Source organism: Manis pentadactyla, chromosome X (genome assembly GCF_030020395.1).
Source record: "Manis pentadactyla isolate mManPen7 chromosome X, mManPen7.hap1, whole genome shotgun sequence".
NCBI lineage: Eukaryota > Metazoa > Chordata > Mammalia > Pholidota > Manidae > Manis > Manis pentadactyla.
Genome location: NC_080038.1, coordinates 29972417 through 29990299, shown reverse-complemented (window position 1 = coordinate 29990299; position 17883 = coordinate 29972417). Strand labels below are relative to the sequence as shown.

At 35.8% G+C, this 17883-nt stretch overlaps 1 protein-coding gene across 1 annotated transcript in view; it reads right to left on the bottom strand.

Annotated features, from left to right (window-relative positions):
* CFAP47 (cilia and flagella associated protein 47) overlaps positions 1-17883 on the bottom strand; it is a 510608-nt gene that overhangs the window by 388236 nt on the left and 104489 nt on the right. The window contains exons 23-24 of the mRNA XM_057495502.1: positions 9636-9730; positions 4557-4716 (exon numbers count right to left, since the gene is read on the bottom strand). Of these exons, the coding sequence (XP_057351485.1) occupies positions 4557-4716; positions 9636-9730 (255 nt within the window). The remainder of the gene's footprint in view (positions 1-4556; positions 4717-9635; positions 9731-17883) is intronic.

Below are 17883 nucleotides of genomic sequence, written 5' to 3'. Positions count from 1 at the left end.
ACCACAATGGTATGAAACTAGAAATAAATTACACAAAGAAAACAAAACAGAGCCTACAAACACATGGGGGTTGAACAACATACTTCTAAATAATCAACAGATCAAGAAACAAATTGAAACAAGAATCAAGCAATACATAGAGACAAATGAAAACAAAAACTCAGCAGTCCAAAATCTATGGGAGGCATTAAAGGCGGTCCTATTAAGAGAGTACATAGCAATAGAGGCCTACCTCAAGATACAAGAACAATCTCAAATGAACAACCTAAACTCACAAAATTAAAGAAACTTGAAAAAGAACAAATGAAGCCCAAAGTTAGTAGAAGGAGGGACATAATAAAGATCAGAGTAGAAATAAATAAAATAGAGAAGAATAAAACAATAGAAAAAAATCAATGAAACCAGGAGCTGGTTCTTTGAGAAACTAAAATAGATAAACCCCCAGCCAGGCCTATCAAGACAAAAAGAGAATGTAAACATATAAACGAATCAGAAACAAGAAAGGAATAATCACAACAGATACCACAGAAATACAAAGAATTATTAGAGAGTACTATGAAAAATTATAAGGCAATAAATTGGACTACATTGAAGAAATAGACAAGTTTCTAGAAAAATACAACTTTCCAAGGCTGACACAGGAGGAAACTGAAAATATGAACAGACCAATACCTGAAATCAAATTGGTAATCATAAAACTCCCCAAAAGTAAAATTCCAGGTCCAGATGGTTACAGCTGAATTTACCAAACATTTGAAGAAGAGCTAATACCCATCCTCTTTAAAGTATTCCAAAAAGTAGAAGAGGAGGAAATACTTCCAAACTCATTCTATGAAGCTAGCCTAGCATCACTCAATACCAAAACCAGACAAAGACACCACAAAAAAAGAAAATTACAGACTAATATCCCTGATGAACATAGATGCAAAAATACTCAACAAAATATTAGCAAACTGAATTTAAAAATGCATCATAAAGATCATCCATCATGACAAACTGGGATTTATTCCAGGGATGCAAGGATGGTACAATATCAATCAATATCATACACCACATAAAGAAAAGGAAGGATAAAAAACCACATGATCATCTCCATAGATGCTAAAAAGCATTCAACAAAATTCAACACCCATTCATGATAAAACTCTCAACAAAATGGGTATAGAGGGCAAGTACCTCAACATAATAAAGGCCATATATGACAAACCCACAGCCAACATCATACTTAACAGTGAGAAGCTGAAAGCTTTTCCTCTAAGATCAGGAACAAGACAGGGATGCCCACTGTCACTACTTTTATACAACATAGTACTGGACGTTCTAGCCATGGCAATCAGACAACACAGAGATAAAAGGCATCCAAATTGGTAAAGAAAAAGTTAAACTATCACTGTTTGCAGATGACATGATATTGTACATAAAAATCCCTAAAGAATCCACTCCAAAAGTACTACAACTAATATCTGAATTCAGCTAAGTTGCAGGATACAAAATTAATACACAGAAAACTGTTGCATTCCTATATACTAATGATGAACTAGCAGAAAGAGAAATCAGGAAAACAACTCCATTTACAATTGCATCAGAAAGAATAAAATACCCAAGGAGGTGAAAAATCTGTACTCTGAAAACTATAAGACACCCATGAGAGAAATTAAAGAAGACACTAATAAATGAAAATCTATCATGTGCTCATGGATAGGAAGAATTATATCATCCAAATGGCCATCCTGGCCAAAGCAATTATGAATTCAATATAATTCCGATCAAAAACCAATAACAATTTTCAATGAACTAAATAAAACAAACAGTTCTAAAATTCATATGGAACCACAAAAGACCGTGAATAGCCAAAGCAATCCTGAGAAAGAATAAAGCTGGGATGATTATGCTCCCTGACTTTGAGCTCTACTAGAGAGCCACAGGAATAAAAATAATTTGGTACTGGCACAAGAAAAGACCTGTAGATCAATGGAACAGAACAGAGAGCCCTGATAAAAACCCACACATATATGGCCAATTAATATACAACAAAGGATTATAGTTCATAATGCATGAGCAAAACCGAAAGTTTCTGTGATGACTGCCCTTGTACTGTTCACTATGTAACTTATTCACTATGTAAGAATTTGTTCTCCATGTAAGAACTCGTTTGTTATGCCTTAGAAGATTGGAGACTGACGAAAATTAGGCTTGGGGTGGATTAATGATTGTGCATTGAGCATTGACTCCCCTATACAGAATTTTATTGTTGTTAACAACCACTTGATCAATAAATATGAGAGATGCCCTCACAAAAAAACAAAAAACAAAACAAAAACAAAAACAAAAAAAAAAAGTACACACTTCCAATGGTAAAATAAATAAGTAACCGGGATGTAATGTATAGCATAAGGAATATAGTCAAGATATTGTAACAGCTTGGTATGGTGATACCTGGTACCTAGAATTGTCATGTATATAAATGTTGAATCACTATGTTGTACACCTGAAACTAATGTAATGTAATACTGTGTGTCAACTACCCTACCCTTCAATAAAAAATAATTATCTAAAATATATATATATATATATATATATATATATATATATATATATATATATATATATATGTACAACAAAGGAGCCATGGATATTCAATGGAGAAATGACGGCCTCTTCACAACTAGTGTTGACAAAACTGGACAGCTACATGTAAGAGAATGAGACTGGATTATTGTCTACCTCTATACACAAAAATAAACTTGGAATGGATCAAAGACCTGAACATAAGTCATGAAACCATAAAACTCTTAGAAGAAAACATAGGGAAAAATCTCTTGAATATAAACATGAGCAACTTTTTCATGAATGCATCTCCATGAGCAAGGGATTCAAAAGCAAAAATTAACAAGTGGGACTACATCAAACTAAAAAGCTTCTGTACAGCAAAGGACACCATCAGCAGAACAAAAAGATAACCTACAGTATGGGAGAATGTAAATGACTCATCTGATAAGGGGTTAACATCCAAAATATATAAATAACTCATACACATCAATACCCCAAAAACAAATAACCCTATTAAAAAATGGATGGAGGACCTGAACAGACATTTCTCCAGAGAAGAAATACAACTGGCCAAGAGGCACATGAAAAGATGTCAGCAGGGAAATGCAAATCAAAACCACAGTGAGATATCACCTCACACCAGTTAGAATGGCCACTATCCAAAGGACAAGAAATAACAAGTGTTCGTAAGGATGTGGAGAAATGGGATCCTTCTTACTCTGTTTGTGGCCATGTATATTGTTACAACTGCTGTGGAAAGTAGTATGGAGGTTCCTCAAAAAACTAAAAACAGAAATACCATTTGACCCAGTAATTCCACTGCTAGGAATTTACCTGAAGAAAACAAAACCCATGATTTGAAAAGATATATGCACCCCTATGTTTACCACTGCATTATTTGCAATAGACAAGATATAGAAGCAACCTAAGTATCCATCAATACATGAATGGATAATGGAGAAGTAGTACATATACACAATGGAATATTATTTAGCCATAAGAAAAGAAATTCTACCATTTGCAACACCATGGATGCATCTAGAGGGCATTATGCTCAGTGAAATAACCCAGGTGGACAAAGACAAATACCATATGATTTCATTTATATGTGGAATATAAAAACAAAGCAAAATAGAAGGAAAAAATAGCAGTAAACTCACAGACACTGAGAAGAGACATTATCAAGTAGGAGAGGTTGAGGCGGGTGTGTGGGGAGGGTGTGGAGGATAAATGGGCACAATAATTCACAATCACAATATAAGTTGGTCACAAGGATGATAATACAGCATGGAGAATATAGTCAATGATTCTGTAATATCTTTCTACACTGATAGATAGTAACCACACTGAGGGGGGGTGAGGATTTAATAATATGGGTAACTGTTGAACCTCTGTGTTGTACATTTGACACAAACATAAGATTGTATATCAACGATACTTAAAAAAAATTATTAGTGACCATGATTTTAACATGTAAACTTCCAGATGTAACCAGACAAGCTCAGTACAAGGGCCAAGTGCCAGATGTTTAATGGTAGAAAATTTATCATTCTAATTATTAAAAGATACAATAAAATTGTTATAATTTAAAAAAACCAGAAAGGAAGTGGAAATATAAATAGCCATGCTGGCTAGCTTCTCTAAAAGCAAGCAATCCAGTAATAGAAGCCAGATGTTGCAATGCCTTTTCTGATCTAGCCTTTGGAGCCATACACCATCATACCCATACATCCATATAACCACACAAGCATGGTATCTCAGGGGTTATGAATCAGCCCTATTTGATGTGGGAGGGGACTATCCAGGTGCATGGACACCAGTGGGTAAGAATCACTGGGAGCCATTTTTGAGGATGGCTACCACAAAATTCTAGTAGTAAAAACTTCTCAAAACTATTTTAAGAACATACAGCAAATAATCTAAACCTTTGTATACATGATCAAATAAAATAATACGTGAAGGATACATTGAAATATCAACAACAAACATAGGAAAAAAGTACTTACTTGGACAAAAAGTAATGGAAATAGTATACTCTTCAAGAGGTGGCAGAATCCCACTCAGTGCACTAAACTGGAATATGCCATTTTTGAAAAGTTTGCTAGTTCCACTAATATCCACAGTCCACAGCACACTTCGTTTTGAAGTATTATGTAAGACAAGATCCTGTTACACAAAAAATAAATTCATAAAAATTATAATAGGCAATATAAAATTTAATTTATATTATCTACTCACTTGATGGGCCTATGCACAAATTCAAATGATTGAAAGTGGTAATCACAGACAAAATGACTTAAGTGATGTTAGGCAAACAAATGGGTATGCAAATAAGTTCAGAGCCTATTAACAACTATAAAAAGTACACAAAGGATAGAGACACAAGTAAAATAAAAATACCAAAATAGCTATGCTAGCTAGCAAGGATGCAGAGTAACAAGAACCTTCATTCATGATTATGAAAATGAAAAACAGTCACTTTGGAGGACAGTCTGGCAGTTTATTATAATGCTAAACCTACATCTGCCATATATGACCCAGTAATCCCATTCATAAGTATTTACTTAGGTGAATTGAAAACATATGTTCACACAAAAATCTGTATGTGATAATGTGTATAGTAGCTTTGTTATAATCACCAAACACTGGAAGAAAAAACAAGATTTCCTTCAACTAATGAATGGATAAATAAACTGTGGTACATCTATACAATGGAATAAAATTCAGTGATAAGTGAACTATTAATTCATACAAAAACATAAATATTAGATATATTTTGCTAAGTGAAAGGTGTCAGACCTAAATGGCTACATATTACATAATTAAATTCTCTCTAATTCTAGAAATGCAAAATTATGTGGATGAAAAAAAATCTGTGATTGCCAATTACTGGTAGAAGGAGGAGTTTAGTGCAAAGGGGTTACACAGAAAATTCTTAGGTGATAAAACTTCTGTAATGTACTTAAGTGGTAGATAAATTACTCATCTATTTCTCAAAACCAATAGAACTGTATACTGTGAAGAGTGAACTTAGATGTTTATAAATTAAAAAAACAATCATCTAAGATGTTGGGGATCCCAGGATAGATCACAGACTATGACAAACTGTATTAAAAATGTATGAAACAATATCATGGAGGTTAGTGAGCATGGGGAGGAGTAGCCTAAGTAACTTTGGAAAACTGTTTTGACTAGAAACTATGAGCCTAACAACAAAAAGTTACTCTTGATAAACACTATACTCTAGTTGACAAATAAGTTAGCAATTCTCACAGGCTACAGGTTAAAAATCCTGAAACTTCTTTACTAGTATACTAGGGTTTAAAAATAACCAAATAAATTGTCAATGAGAGCCAAGTTTTCATTGTCAGAAAAAGGAATTAAAAATGAGCGAGGAAGGAAGACTGGAATGAACCTTGTGTTGCTAGATCAGAATCAGAGGTATCAGTTTGCATTCATGTTTAGAGAGACAGATAAACTACAGATAATTTGTGTATCCATGGGTTAGTATACATACAAATATTTCTTGACTCTATTTGGCAAAAGGTCCTAGAATATGTGACACCCCAGTAGCTGCTAGCAAACCTAGTGCACAGATCTTGGTTTCTAAATACCATTCTCCCATGTTGCTTCTGGATCTGGAACAAGTAAAGTAAAAGATAAGCTTGGACCATTCTGTAATGCCATAAAGTAAGAGAATGCATAAAAATCACAATGATGGAGTATGTCAAAGGGCCAGTCTAAAATCGCTCCTGATGGCCAAATCTGGAACAATTTTACCAACAAAATAAACAATGTGACATTGAATTATAACTGAAAGTAAAAAACATATGTGAGCACATATGATATATTAAGTAAATAAATAGAGGGATGGAGGGAATAGTCTTTCTTACATACAGAAAATTTCCAAATTATATATGTGAATTCCCCCTCCAGAAGGTGAAGCTTGACCCTCCTACCCCTTGAGTGTGGGCTGAAATCAATTGTTTACATCCAATATAGAAATATGGAAAGGGAAAAATAGTTTCTCCAACTTTTCGAACCTTCCTAGCATATATCACCAGTGATAAGTCATGTTATTACCATTTACTCCCCATGATGAGACAAAAAGGACATTCATTTTTGTGACATTCTTCCTCAAATTCCATAGGAAGTAAGAACTCAGTCTAGTGAGGGGGAAAACATTAGACAAACAAAAATTAAAGAACATGCTTAAAAAAAAAAGTCAGACCAGTACTCTTGAAAATTTACAAGGTCATAAAAAATTAGCAAGATTGAGACCCTGTCACATATCAGAGGAGCCTAAACATGGTACCCTGGATTAGACCATGGGACAGTAAAAGGACATTAGTGAAAAGCTGGTGAAGTCCAAATAGAGTTGTTGTTTAGTCAATAATATTGTACTAATGTAAATTTCTTAGTTTTGAAAAATGTTCTATGGTTGCATAAGGCACTAACATAAGGAACGGTGTATGAATAGCATATAGAAATTCTCTGCATTGTCTTTGCAGTGCTCTGGTAAATCTGGAAACTATGTACATAACTTGTGTGCAGACTCATCTTTCCAGTGCAACATACTATTAAAATAATGCCTCCAACCAGTTTTTTTTTTTTACTGATTTTAATCTGCAAAAACTTGAAGAGTATAGAAGGATCCATACAGTTGTCACTGCAACAAATTAATGTACTTCATTTCTTTCAAAAGCATGATTGATTTGAAATATTTAGGATAAAAATTAGTCAGTTTTAGTCCCAATGTCTCTAAGTACTTCAATATTTAGTTTTAATAAGTGTGTTCTCTATAATAAAGTTCATTTGTACCTTATAAAGAAAACAACACCTTTTAAAACAGAAGGTGGGCACAACATCATACTAACTATTTTATTAGCTCATTTATCTCATTCTGAAATTGAGGAAATGGTATGAGATCTCTAATATTATCCACTTTTCATTTCCTATTCTAAGAATAGAAATGATACAATCATCCACAGGGAAATATTGTTTAGTTTGTTTAGTGTATGTAGTATGGTACTATTTTTCTTTACAATTTTATCAAAAGATACATGTACACAGCTTACATAAATAGTTCAAAAATGCTTATAAAAAACAGTTGTCCCACTCAGATCTTTCTCATCAATTGTTCACCTTCCCAGAAGCAATGGATTTTTAGCCCATCCTGATTAGCATTTTCTCTAACAGTTATAGCCTTATTCTACATGTGACACTGATATGCTTTAGGGCTTTTTTGTTGCTTCCAAATTACTGCAAACTTAGTAGTTTAAAGCAACACCAATTTATTATATTACAATCTTGTAGGTTAGAAGTTCAACATGGATATCACTGCACTAAGGTCAAGGGGTAAGAAGAAAACTGTAATGTTTTATGGAGGCTTTAGGGAAAAAAGAATGTTTCCTTGCCACAATCCTAGTTTCTAGAAGTCAGACACATTCTTTGGCTGGTGGCCTCCTTCCACCATTTTCAAATCTGAAACATGGCATCTCTCTGCCCTTCTGTCATCACAGTCCCTTATCACCACAGTCAGGGAAGCTTCTCTGTGTTTAACCTCTTGTCACTAGATGAGGACCATTTAGATAATCTAGGATAATTTGCCTTGCTCAGGCTCCTTAATCTTAATCACACTACACACAAGCAAAGTATATTGTGCAATATGAGATAGGACATTCACAAATCCTGGGGATCAGGAATTGGACAACTTTGGGCCATTACTCTGACTACCACACTATTTAATGATTTGTCATACTCAGATATCATCTCTATTGCCCTCTGGAAAAAACAAGATTTAGCTCATTTACACTAATCTCCACTCCTCTTCTCTCCCCATTCCCAATTTTGGATATTTATATTATTTTAATTTTTCCATTAGTCACCTGATAACTTAAGGAATGCATTAGACCTCTAGTTTTTTTTCTGTCAACTTAAGACAATTCCCTTTAATTACCCACTCTGTAACATGAGTTTCATTCCTTTCTTCTACCATCCTCAGTCCTTTTGTCACTTTAACTTTCATATATACATTATACACATCATACATACTTCATTTCACATATAATGTGGTATATATGACATTTTAATTTTCCTCCATAAACACATTAAGATTTCCCTATATGTTTCATTATGACTCTGTAAATATCATTCCCGGCAATTCCAAGTAGTATATTAGAGTCACATTTCCTTCTTTGTTGGGCCAAACTGAATTTATTCAATTAACTTGAATACACTGAAGAAAATTCAGACCAATTGAATAAAATTTCAATGATATAAAGTAATCTCACATTTATGAAGGAATTATTTTCTCTGGAATTCAATCCAATCCAGTTCACTGAAGTTCCTTTTTAGATGTAAAAGGTCTTTTGCATCCTTAAAGTTCTATTAGAGTTAAAAGTCTTATTGACATTTTATGCTTGAAACGATCGTGTTTTAATTTCAAAGGGATCCTTTATTGTTCTCTAACTATAATTTCATATAACACTCTGCTTCCATTTTAAGGATGAATTTTAAATATTGTCTTCATATAAGTTTTCTTCAAAGCAATAGAGGTTCAAAAATAATTGCAGGAAAAGCAATATAAAAGACAATAAAGGTGCACTACAAATACAAATTTCTATAATATATCCACGAGCTTTCCTTCTTATGTATATCTCTCTTTTTTTCCTTTCTAGATGGATTCATAATTATGGAGGAAGAGATATCTAAGTGAGAGAAAAGAGCTGATTATCAGAGAAATCACTTTATTGTACACCCGGACTATTCCAATTTTTATTATTGCTTCTCACCACACTTCCTTACTTATATGCAATAAATTTCACATAAATTTTGATCATAGTTTCCATTTGTATAAGCAGAGAGGGATAGTTTAATTCTATTTAAAGTATTTTAATAGTTCTATTAAACATACACATATATAAAACAAATGGCCTTTGAGAAATATGAGGTGTGTGCGTGTTTATAACAAATTCTTTAAAACTGAAAGTACCTTTACAATACATACTTCATAATAATCAACTCAGTAAACTAAAAAACACAATTAAAAAAATTTGTAAATGGCATCAATTCTCTATACATACCTCAGTTTTTGTGACCTTGTTTTTAGGATCCAGAGTATGTAATGGGACTTCAAATATGAAATCAGTGCTGGATAATAGCAATGGTGCTTGCAATACTATGAGAGGAAAATAAGTATACTGATAAAATATTAATAGATATAAGTCTATAGGTCATTTTTACTATACTTTTCAACATAATACAATACAAAGTATATTTTTTTCCATTTATCTATATATTCCATCCAGAAAACAAAATCACACCGTAAACATTTCTAGAATATCTTGGTTTATCACATCTATAAAATTCTAATTTGGTATTTTAATAGTAATTAACTACAACTAAAATAGAATAATTACACCTGAGATGATAAAAGAACATAAAATACACTAAATATTGAACTGAGAAAAAAAAGTAAACACAGTTAAAATGATCTCCGTATTAGTGTTTGACCAATGTATAAGTACAGAAGTGAAAAGAAATACAGAAGTGAAAATTATGGAAATAAAGTAAAAATATATGTGGCATATCATATAACATTTCATACATGAAATTAGAAAGCTATAGGAGGTAAATGACTAGTCTATGAAGGATTAGAAATGGCATTAAATGTAAAAATACATTAGAGAAGGTATTACTACCTGCTGGAAAATCTTATATTCTTTGACAGATTTGTTTTTTAGTGAAATTTTAGATTCACAGAAAAACTGAGCAGAAGGTAGAGATTTCCCATATACTCCCTGCCCTCACATAGGCATAGCCTCCTCCATTATGAATATCCCTCACCACAGTGGTGTATTTGTTATAACTGATGAACCAACAATGATATATCATTATAACCCAAGGTCCATTGCTTACATTAGGGATCACTCATGGTATTTTCCATTCTATAGTTCTGAACAAATGTGTAACATGTATAGTATGTAAAACAGCATGTGAGAGAGGAGCCAAGATGGTGGTGTGAGTAGTTCAGCGGAAATCTCCTCCCAAAAACAACTATATTTTTGAAAATACAACAAATACAACTATTCCTAAAAGAGACACCAGTGGATACAGTACAACAGCCAGGCTACATCTACATCTGCGAGAACTCAGCATCACATGAAGGGGTAAGATACAAGCAATGGCCCAGCGGGACCCGAGCATGCCCCTACCCCAGCCTCCCAGTAGGAAGAAAGGAGTTGGAGCGGGGAGGGAGTGAAAGCCCAGGACTGCTAAACAAACAGCTCTAGTAATCTGCACCGGGAGCGCAGACACATGGTGCACGGTGTGCTGGATACTAGAGAAATGGAAAAGCAAAACCTATGAGCGGGTCCCCGCAACCGGTGCCCCTGGGACAAAAGAAAAGCTAGTGCTTTTGGCAAGTCTTAAAGGGACAGGGACTTCACAGCTGGATAAAGTCATCCTGGCACACTCAGCCAAGTACCTGGGAATCCCGGGGAACTCTAGGTGACCTAACCACCTGGGCGGCATTGCAGCTCTGAAGCCCCTCATGGTGACAAGCAGCTTGCCAGTCATTCCCCCAACTGGCATGGACCCCGACACACTGGCCCAGTAGCGGGAGAGCGGCCATGTGCACCAACGGCAGTGGTGCCAGAGGGGCCCAGGAGACGCCCGAGTGAGCCAGCAGTAGGAGTGCCAGAGGGGGCCAGGAGCAGCCTACATGAGCTGGCAGTGACAGGGGCACCAGAGGGGCCTGGGAGCAGTCCTCAGGAGCCAGTGGCAGTGGCAGAAGAGTGGCCCAGGAGCAGCCACGCCCCCAGCAGCCACCCAAAATCTTAGCCCAGCACACAGCCACCCGGGCCAGACACAAAGGCTGCCATCAGCACACAGTTGCCTGGCAGGGGTGCCGCTTTCACAGGAGAGCATACCTGGCGCACCTGCTAAAACCAGCAGGGCTCTGAGCTACTCTGATGGAGACCCCGCCCACAGCAGCTTAGGGGATTAACCCAGAGGCTGCTCCAGGAGTGTGGGTAACTGATACAGGCAGTGGAGAATAGTAAGGTGACCAGCAAGCAGGAAAGGACTTTGTTTTCCCAGCTGACACACATACTACCTGCCTACAGCTACCTTTATCACCATGAAAAGGCAGAAGAATTTGGTCCAGTCCAAAATTACCGAGGCAATCCACGAGAGAGGGCCTGGGGAGATAGATTTAACCAATTCCCCTGAAAAAGAATTCAAAATAAACATCATAAACATGCTGATGGATCTTCAGAGAAATATGCAACAGCTAAAGGAGCAAGTACAGAGAGAGAATACAGAAATAAAACAATCTTTGGAAGGACTTAAAAGTAGACTGGATGAGGTGCAAGAGGCCTTTAATGAAATAGAAATATCAGAGAACAAAAGCACAGAGAAGCTGATGCAGAGAGAGATAAAAGGATCTCCAGGAATGAAAGAATATTAAGAGAACTCTGTGACCAATCCAAACAGAACAATATTTGCATTAAAAGGGTACCAGAAGAAGAAAAGAGAGAAAAAGGGATAGAAAGTGTCTTTGAAAAATAATTGCTGAAAACTTCCCCAAACTGGGGGAGGAAATAGTCTCTCAGACAATGGAGGTGTACAGAACTCCCAGCATAAAGGGCCCAAGGAGGACAACACCAAGACATATAATAATTAAAAAGGAAAAGATAAAAGACAAGGACAGAGTATTAAAGGTAGCCAGAGAGAGAAAAAATGTCACCTACAAAGGAAAACCCATTAGGCTATCATCAGACTTCTCAAAAGAAACGTTACAGGCCAGAAGAGAATGGCATGATATATTTAATGCAATGAAACAGAAGGGCCTTGAACCAAGAATACTGTATCCAGCACAATTATCATTAAAATATAAAGGAGGGATTAAACAATTCCCAGACAAGCAAAACTTGGGGAAATTTGCCTCCCATAAACCACCTCTACAGGGTATTTCACAGGGACTGCTCTAGAAGGAAGCACTCCTAAGGCTAAATAGATGTCACCAGAGAAAATAAAATCACAGCAAGGAAAGCAGACCAACCAAATACTAACTAAAGGCAAAAAGATAAAATCTACCACTCACAAAAGAAGTCAAAGGAAGCACAAAAGAACACAGAATAAAACACCTAACACACAAAGATTGGAAGAGGAGAAATAAGATTGGAGGGAAATAATCATCACACTGTGCTTACAATAGCTTAATAAGTGAGTAAAGTTAGACAGTTAGATAGTAAAGAAGCTAGCCTTGAACCTTTGGTAACCACAAATCTAAAGCCTGCAATTGTAATAAGTACATATCTCTCAATAATCACCCTAAATGTAAATGGACTGAATTCACCAATCAAAAGACAAAGAGTAACAGAGTGGATAAAAAAGCAAGACTCATCTATATGCTGCTTACAAGAGACTCACCTCAAACCTAAATACATACACAAACTAAAAGTCAAGGGATGGAAAAATATATTTCATGTAAACAATATGGAGAAAAAAGCAGGTATAGCAGTACTATCAGAAAAAATACACTTCAAAACAAAGAAAGTAACAAGAGATAAAGAAGGACATTAAATAATGATAAAGAGGTCCGCCCAGTAAGAGGATATAACCAGTATAAATATATATGCACCCAATACAGGAGCACCAACATATGTGAAACAAATACTAACAGAACTAAAGGAGGAAATAGAATGCAATGCATTCATTCTGGGAGACTTCAACACACCACTCACTCCAAAGGACAGATCTACCAGACAGAAAATAAGTAAGGACACAGAGGCACTGAACAACACACTAGAACAGATGGGCTTAACAGACATCTACAGAACTCTACACCCGAAAGCAGCAGGATACACATTATTCTCAAGTGCACATGGAATATTTTCCAGAATAGACCACATACTAGGCCACAAAAAGAGCCTCAGCAAATTCAAAAAGATTGCAATCCTACCAACCAACTTCTTGGACCACAAACGGATAAAACTAGAAATAAATTATACAAAGAAAACAGAAAGGCTCACAAACAATGGAGGCTTAACAACATGCTTCTAAATAAACAATGGATCAATGAGCAAATTAAAACAGAGACCAAGCAATATATGGAGACAAATGACACCGAGAGCATAAAGCCCCAACTTCTGTGGGATACAGTGAAGACAGTTCTAAGAGGAAAGTATATAGCAATCCAGGCTTATCTAAAGAAGGAAGAACATTCCCAAATGAATAGTCTAAAGTCACAATTATTGAAACTGGAAAAAGAAGAAAAAATGAGGCCCAAAGTCAGCAGAAGGAGGGACATAATAAAGATCAGAGAAGAAATAAATAAAATTGAGAACAATAAAATAATAGAAAAAATCAATGAAACCAAGAGCTGGTTCTTCGAGAAAATAAACAAAATAGATAAGCCTGTAGCCAGACTTATTAAGAGAAAAAGAGAATCTACACACATCAACAGAATCAGAAATGAGAAAGGAAAAATCATAACGGACCCCACAGAAATACAACAAATTATCAGAGAATACTATGAAAATATATATGCTAACAAGCTGCAAAACCTAGCAAAAATGGACAACTTCCTAGAAAAATACAACCTTCTAAGACTGACCAAGGAAGAAACAGAAAGTCTAAACAGGCCAATTACCAGCCAAGAAATTGAAGCGGTATTCAAAAAACTACCCAAGAACAAAATCCCTGGGCCAGATGATTCACCACTGAATTTTACCAGACATATAGGGAAGACATAATATCCATCCTCCTTAAAGTTTTCCAAAAAATAGAAGAGGAGGGAATACTTGCAAACTCATTCTACGAAGCCAGCATCACTCTAATACCAAAACCAGGAAAAGACCCCACCAAAAAAGAAAATTACAGACCAATATCCCTGATGAACATAGATGCAAATATACACAACAAAATATTAGCAAACCAAATTCAAAAATACTTCAAGAGGATCATGTACCATGATCAAGTGGGATTCATCTCAGGGATGCAAGGATTGTACAACATTCAAAAATCCATCAACATCATCCACCACATCAACAAAAAGAAGGACAGAAACCACATGATCATTTCCACAGATACTGAAAAAGCATTTGATAAAATTCAACATACATTCATGATAAAAACCCTCAACAAAATGATCATAGAGGGCAAGTACCTCAACATAATAAAGGCCATATATGACAAACCCACAGCCAACATCATACTTAACAGTGAGAAGCTGAAAGCCTTTCCTCTAAGATTGGGAATAACACAGGGATGCCCACTCTCCCCACTGTTATTCAATATAGTACTGGAGGTCCTAGCCACGGCAATCAGAAAAAACAAAGAAATACAAGGAAACCAGACTGGTAAAGAGGAAGTCAAACTGTCACTATTTGCAGATGACATGCTATAGTACATAAAAAACCTTAAAGACTCCATTCCAAAACTACTAGAACTAACATCTGAATTCAGCAAAGTTTCAGGATACAAAATTAATACACAGAAATCTGTTGCTTTCCTATACACTAATGATGAATTAACAGAAAGAGAAATCAGGAAAACAATTCCATTCACAATTGCATCAAAAAGAATAAAATACCTAGGAATAAACCTAACCAAGGAAGTGAAAGACCTATACCCTGAAAACTACAAGACACTCTTAAGAGAAATTAAAGAGGACACTAACAACTGGAAATTCATCCCATGCTCTTGGCTAGGAAGAATTAACATTGTCAAAATGGCCATCCTGCCTAAAGCAATCTACAGATTCAATGCAATGCCTATCAAAATACCAACAACATTCTTCAACAAATTGGAACAAATAGTTTTAAAATTCATATGGAACCACAAAAGACCCCAAATAGCCAAAGCAATCCTGAAAAAGAAGAATAAAGCAGGGGGCATCTCGCTTCCCAACCTCAAGCTGTACTACAAAGCCACAGTAATCAAGACAATTTGGTACTGGCACAAGAACAGACCAACAGACCAGTGGAACAGAATAGAGACTCCAGACATTAACCCAAACATATATGGTCAATTAATATATGATAAAGGAGCCATAGACATACAATGGGGAAAGGACAGCCTCTTCAACAGTTGGTATTAGCAAAAATGGACAGCTACATGTAAGAGAATGAAACTGGATCATTGTCTAACCCCATACACAAAAGTAAATTTGAAATGGATCAAAGACCTGAATGTAAGTCATGAAACCATAAAACTCTTAGAAAAAAACATAGGCAAAAATCTCCTGGATATAAACATGAGTGACTTCTTCATGAACAAATCTCCCCAGGCAAGGGAAATAAAAGCAAAAATGAGTAAGTGGGACTATATCAAGCTGAAAAGCTTCTGTATAGCAAAGGACACCACCAATAGAACAAAATGGTATCCTACAGTATGGGAGAATATATTCATAAATGAAAGATCTGATAAAGGGTTGACATCCAAAATATATAAAGAGCTCACACACCTCATCAAACAAAAACCAAAAAATCCAATTAAAAAATGGGCAAAGGATCTGAACAGACACTTCTCCAAAGAAGAAATTCAGATGGCCAACAGACACATGAAAAGATGCTACACATTGCTAATCATCAGAGAAAAGCAAATTGAAACCACAATGAGATATCACCTCACACCAGTAAGGATCGCCACCATCCAAAAGACAAACAGCAACAAATGTTGGCCAGGTTGTGGAGAAATGGGAACCCTCCTACACTGCTGGTGGGAATGTACACTAGTTCAACCACTGTGGAAAGCAGTATGGAGGTTCCTCAAAAATCTCAAAATAGAAATACCATTTGACCGGGAAATTCCACTTCTAGGAATTTACCCTAAGAATGCAGCAGCCCAGTTTGAAAAAGACAGATGCACCCCTATGTTTATTGCAGCACTATTTACAATAGCCAAGAAATGGAAGCAACCTAAGTGTCCATCAATAGATGAATGGATAAAGAAGATGTGGTACATATACACAATAGAGTATTATTCAACCATAAGAAGAAAACAAATCCTACCATTTGCAACAACACGGATGCAGCTAGAGGGTATTATGTTCAGTGAAATAAGCCAGGCAGAGAAAGACAAGTACCATATGATTTCACTCATATGTGGAGTATAAGAACAAAGAAAAAACTGAAGGAACAAAACAACAGCAGAAACACAGAACCCAAGAATGGACTAACAGTTACCAAAGGGAAACTGACTGGAAAGGAAGGGATAAGCGGGGGCAGGGAAAGAAAAGGGGCATTACAAATTGCATGTATAATGTGGGTGGGGGGGCATGGGGAAGGCTGTGCAACACAGAGAAGTAGTGATTCTGCAGCATCGTACTTCGCTGATGGACAGCGACTCTAATGGGGTTTGTGGGGGGGGGGGCTTGGTGATGGGGGGAGTCTGGTAAACATAATGTTCCTCATGTAACTGTAGATTAATTATACCAAAAAAATAGCATGTGTACACCATCGTAGTAATACTACAGTCCCTAAAAATCCTCTGTGGTCTGCCTATTCATCTCTGTCTTCACAATACCTGGAAACCACTGATCTTTTTATTATATCCATAATTTTGCATTTGTCTTTTAATTCATGTATTTTGATCACTGATAAAGTGGTTATTGAAATATATATATATATATATATACAGTTGACCCTTGAACAACACAGGACTTAGGGGTGCCAACCCCTGCATAGTTGAAAATTCACATATAACTCTTGACTGCCCCAAAACTTAATTACCAACAACCTATTGTTAACCAGAAGCATTACTGATAACATGAACAGTTGATTAGCACATATTTTGTAATGCTGTATGTCTTATATACTGTATAAGTCAAGGAATCCCCACAGCTATAGTGAAGTTAAGCATTAGGGAAAGTTCTTCTACAGAAAAAGAAAGCTTGTAGTTCATGTTGAAGCAGGAAGCTGATGTGGTACAGGAAGCAGGAAGAAGATGTGGTTACATCTTCAACAGAGTAAGTAGACTAGACTATATGGAACGCTGTCCCGAGAAGTGTAATATAGAGCTTTGTGGCATGGAGGATTTAGTTAAGTGTCTAGTGACAATTAGGCAATTATTAACTCGAGGAAAAAATAAAAAGGAAATAAAATAACTCTGCATGATATACTACTTGGCTCAACAATGAACAGTATATCTTCAGAATAATTAAATATGATAAAATGTGTAACTGAAATTTAAGGTATAATTACATTAGGAAAATGGATAAGAGGGGTTAGAGTTTCAAGTGAGTGAAGATGTTTGTCAATAAATAAGTGTTTTCATTAGACAATGAAGAAAGGCACTGCCTATGGGATGCAGGATAAGCATTGA